Source organism: Myotis brandtii, unplaced genomic scaffold (genome assembly GCF_000412655.1).
Source record: "Myotis brandtii unplaced genomic scaffold, ASM41265v1 scaffold454, whole genome shotgun sequence".
Classification (NCBI taxonomy): Eukaryota; Metazoa; Chordata; class Mammalia; order Chiroptera; family Vespertilionidae; genus Myotis; species Myotis brandtii.
Genome location: NW_005367354.1, coordinates 1322462 through 1326434, shown reverse-complemented (window position 1 = coordinate 1326434; position 3973 = coordinate 1322462). Strand labels below are relative to the sequence as shown.

Sequence of the window (3973 nt, the reverse complement as noted above, 5' to 3'; positions counted from 1 at the left end):
CCCTCGGCCCTCCCCAGCCGGCGCGCAGCCCCGGTTTTGCCCTTGAGGCCTTCCCAGCCCTAGATGACTAGTATGACCTCCCGCTCACGGTGACTCACTCTGCGCAGGTTTCCCAGCGCCCTGGCCCTGCCGACAGCCCCAGACCTTTCACCTTTGACCTCCTCGCGCCTGGATCTCTGAATAACTAATGAGCCCTTTGGCTCTTGTGCAGGCTCTCCACGCACGGATGCCGCGTGTGCAGTGCGGTGGCAGGACTGTCCTGTCTGTAATGTTTGATGAGTGTGTACCTGCAGTCCTGTCACACCCCGCCAAAGCCCGCTGTCCGGTTGAGAAGTCACTGGAGGGGACATAATAAATACGTTCCCGTAGTGATCTTCAAGGACAAGAGCTTTCCCTGGGGGTGGTCTGGGGCTGGAAGGCCCTGGTGCGCTGATTTGGCGCCTGGGAAGATAAGTGTCTGTCAACCCTGATGCAAAGGTAGAACGCTTCCCTCTGTTGGAGAGATTCTGGAGAGGTGTACTGGCATGTAACTTTTGATCCCTGTTTGTTCTTTCTTGGTTGTTGTTTGGGTTTGTTTTTTTTCTTTCTGGGTCTTAATAGTTTTCTCTCTTCTGCAGATATGCATCCAGTGCCCAGGGAGTGTGGGAAATTGGTCAGAAGTGGCCCATTATTGTAAGCAGACGCCAGAGCTAATGTTGCACGCCCGCTGCTGCCTGAATCAGAATGGCACCATCCTGGGGTGAGGCAGAAGACTTCGCTGGATAGTGGGAAAGAGTTCCAAACCCAGATTTGTCAAGGCTTGCCTGACTGGCTTTTGGGATAAATATTTGTGCTTATTTTGGAGGCATCTCAACCATAATTCTCAGACTTCTAAACCTGTTACAGCATTTTTGGCTGGGTAAACAACCCTGTGGTTCATCCTGGTTGAAACTGCATACATGTCCTTTTTTTTTTTTTTTAATGTTTTTATTTCTTTTAGAGAGAGAGGAAGGGAGAGGGGTAGAAACATCAATGAGAGAGAACCGGCTATCACCTACCTCTTGCATGCTCCCTACTGGGGATGGGATTCCAACAGTGACCTGGTTCATGGGTCATGCGTAACCACTGAGCCATACCAACTGGGCTCCATTCTTTAATTCCAGCATCTTTTGTGAATTCTCCTTACTACTAAATACCACAGTAATATATTTTTTTTACTCCCACTTATCCTTAATGTCTGTACTAGTCAATTTTATTTCTATACTGCCCTGTGATTTATTCCATACTAGAGGCCCGGTGCACTATTTGTGCACCGTTGGGGTTCCTCGGGGTTCCTTGGCCTGGACTGCGCCCTCTTGCAATCTGGGACCCCTCAGGGGATGTCACCCCCTCAGGCCAGGTTAAGGGACCCCAACTGTGCGCCATCTGTTGGGGGAGGACTCTAGGGGGAGGGCTCTAGGGCTCGGGCTCTAGGGCGCATCCTGCTGGTCTAGCCTAGTCAGGATCAGCTGGACTGTAGCAAGCTAACCTATCCGTCAGAGCATCTGCCCCCTGATGGTCCGTGGGCATCATAGCAACTGATCAGATAGTCCAACAATGGTTGGACACTCAGCATATTAGGCTTTTAATGTTTATATTGATCCTATTTTTGGTCTTGTTCTCCTACTACATTGTAAGCCATTTGAAAGCTAGAAAGAAAGAAAGGAAGGAAGCTAATATACTGAGGGTTTTATTTTTATATTCCAAATTTGTGCAGTTAGTAGGTGCTCCATAAATATTTGTAGAATAGAGGAACAGACAGCAATAGATAATAAAGTGGCATGCTCCTTAATATCCAGCATTTTACATCCAATCTGTGGTAGAAAATGCACTTAGAGAAAACTTTCGATTATGTGATTTGGATTTTTTTTTCCATTTGAAGGTCCTTTGTGGATCTGAGGTCATATCATAATATGAGATTCACTAATCTAGACAAGAAACTAATTTCTTCCAATATATGCATAGATACAAAGAATTTTCTGCCATGATGGAAATATTCTATATACCATTCAATACAGTAGCTGTTACCCACATGTTAATGGTTAACTGAAATATGGCTAGTGCAAATGAGGGACTGAATTTTTTTAAATTTAAGTTAATTTCAGTAGCTACACGTAGCTAGTTAGTGGTAACTAAATTGGACAGTGCAGCATTAAAACATCTACTACAGCACCTAGTTTGTGGCCCTGAACACATCTGTGTTCAACTAATATTTAGCAGAAAAAGGGATGTTTTAGCCTCTAATGGGTAAAGAGAGACACGTAGTTACACTGATTACCTTATTTCCTCAGGTTGGATCTCCAGAACTGTTCTCTGAAGCACCTTGGTCCAAACTTTCCTCAAGCACATACTGCTGTCATCATGTAAGTGGTTAGTTATCCTCCTTACCAAAAAGTGACTATGAGAAAGGGTTGATGGGAAAGTCGTTGAGGATGTACTCCTCAAAAAATGTTTGAATACTGATACCTAAACTTGGACAGCTCAGAATGAAAACTGGAATACCAGTCCAGGAAGATGGGTTAATAGAGTGTTTTTCTAAAGCACAGTGCTAATAGCGTGTGCTTTTCAGAGACCTGCACGCAAACCCCCTCAAGGATGACTTGGCCAACACCTTCCACGGCTTTATCCAGCTCCAGACTCTGTGAGTAGGGGTATGGGGTTGGGGAGAGAATCAAAGAGGGGCAGTGCTGTGAGCTCAGCAACGTAGGTTGCATATTAAGACTGCTTATGCTTGTTCAGGATACTACCAGAAGATGTCAACTGTCCTGGTGGTATTAATGCCTGGAATACTGTCACATTTTACCCAAATAATCAAACCTGTGAAGGACAAAGGAACCTTTGCAATAGCACTGGGGACACAGGTATGCTGTTTCCTCTCTACCCTTTTGGGGAACTTCCTTTCCTCCTTTGGATTCTCCCCAATTAGATCAGAAAGATAGTAAAATTGCTCATGTGCCTTTTTGTTCAGGTTTCTGAGGCTATAACCCCTTGGAAAGAAAGGATCTTAAAATATATTTATATTATGTTCTGATTATCTATACTCTTTCTTCTCCTTTGACATGGAAATAATTGAAAGAATCTAATTTGAAGCAGATATTTGAGAAATATGAGATCCAGTGATGTTCTCTGTTTCTCTCTGACTCCTAGAAATATGTCCTGAGAATGGATCTTGTGTGCCTGATGGTCCAGGTCTTTTGCAATGTGTTTGTGCTGATGGCTTCCATGGCTACAAGTGTATGCGCCAGGTGAGGAATTAATTCTTCTAATTAGGGATGAGAGAACTGCATAGAGCAAAAACCTCTCAGAAAGAAGAGCCATAAGACCAGGAGTTGATGCAAATCACCTAGTGAAGGAAACTGAAAGAATTGCCCCAGCTGAAGGGATAGTTATAATAGGAAAAAACTGGGTGTTAGGATGTAGCCCTTGGAGTAACACTATATGAGGTGTATGAGGTTTTTTTAAAAATCTTTTATTCACAGGGCTCGTTCTCGCTGCTTACGTTCTTTGGGATTTTGGGATCCACCACATTATTCATCTCCATCCTTCTTTGGGGAACCCAACGCCGAAAAGCCAAGGCTTCATGAACTACCTAGATCTTCCTACTGACCTAAAGGTCATCCCGCTCCATCTTAGCCCAGCCAGGGAGATTTGCTTCCTAGACGGGCTGGCCAGAGCCTCCTCCAGGACAAGGCCAAGGTTGGAAGGAAGATGGAACATTGCACAGTGCTGGAAGGTCACACTCCAGTCGAGGAGCGGACTAGTCCCAGGTCCCATTTGTGCTGCTAACGATAATAAATTTTTTTTTTAAAGGAAGGTGCCCCCGTCTTTGTGTGTTTCTTGGTTGGGGTGGAAGTGGGTTTTCTTCTCCACGTTTCTCCAGGCTCAGCGCCAGGTAGTCCGACGCCTGTGACCTCGCCGCCGCCCTGGCCCCGCCCCTTCCCTGCCGCCCCGCCCC

At 45.5% G+C, this 3973-nt stretch overlaps 1 protein-coding gene across 2 annotated transcripts; it reads left to right on the top strand.

The window, feature by feature from the left end:
* Positions 1 to 113: 113 nt before the first annotated feature.
* On the top strand, positions 114 to 3831 carry ATRAID (all-trans retinoic acid-induced differentiation factor). Of its 2 annotated transcripts, none has more exons than XM_005874865.2 (7): positions 114 to 265; positions 618 to 739; positions 2310 to 2381; positions 2588 to 2659; positions 2758 to 2879; positions 3166 to 3263; positions 3498 to 3831. In XM_005874865.2, exons 1-7 carry the CDS (start codon positions 188 to 190, stop codon positions 3600 to 3602), a joined length of 669 nt encoding a protein of 222 aa, XP_005874927.2. In that variant the 5' UTR covers positions 114 to 187; the 3' UTR covers positions 3603 to 3831. The 2 variants fall into 2 exon arrangements, with proteins under 2 accessions (XP_005874927.2, XP_014402124.1); XM_014546638.1 differs by lacking the exon at positions 114 to 265 and adding an exon at positions 306 to 477.
* The last annotated feature ends 142 nt before the right edge of the window (positions 3832 to 3973 follow it).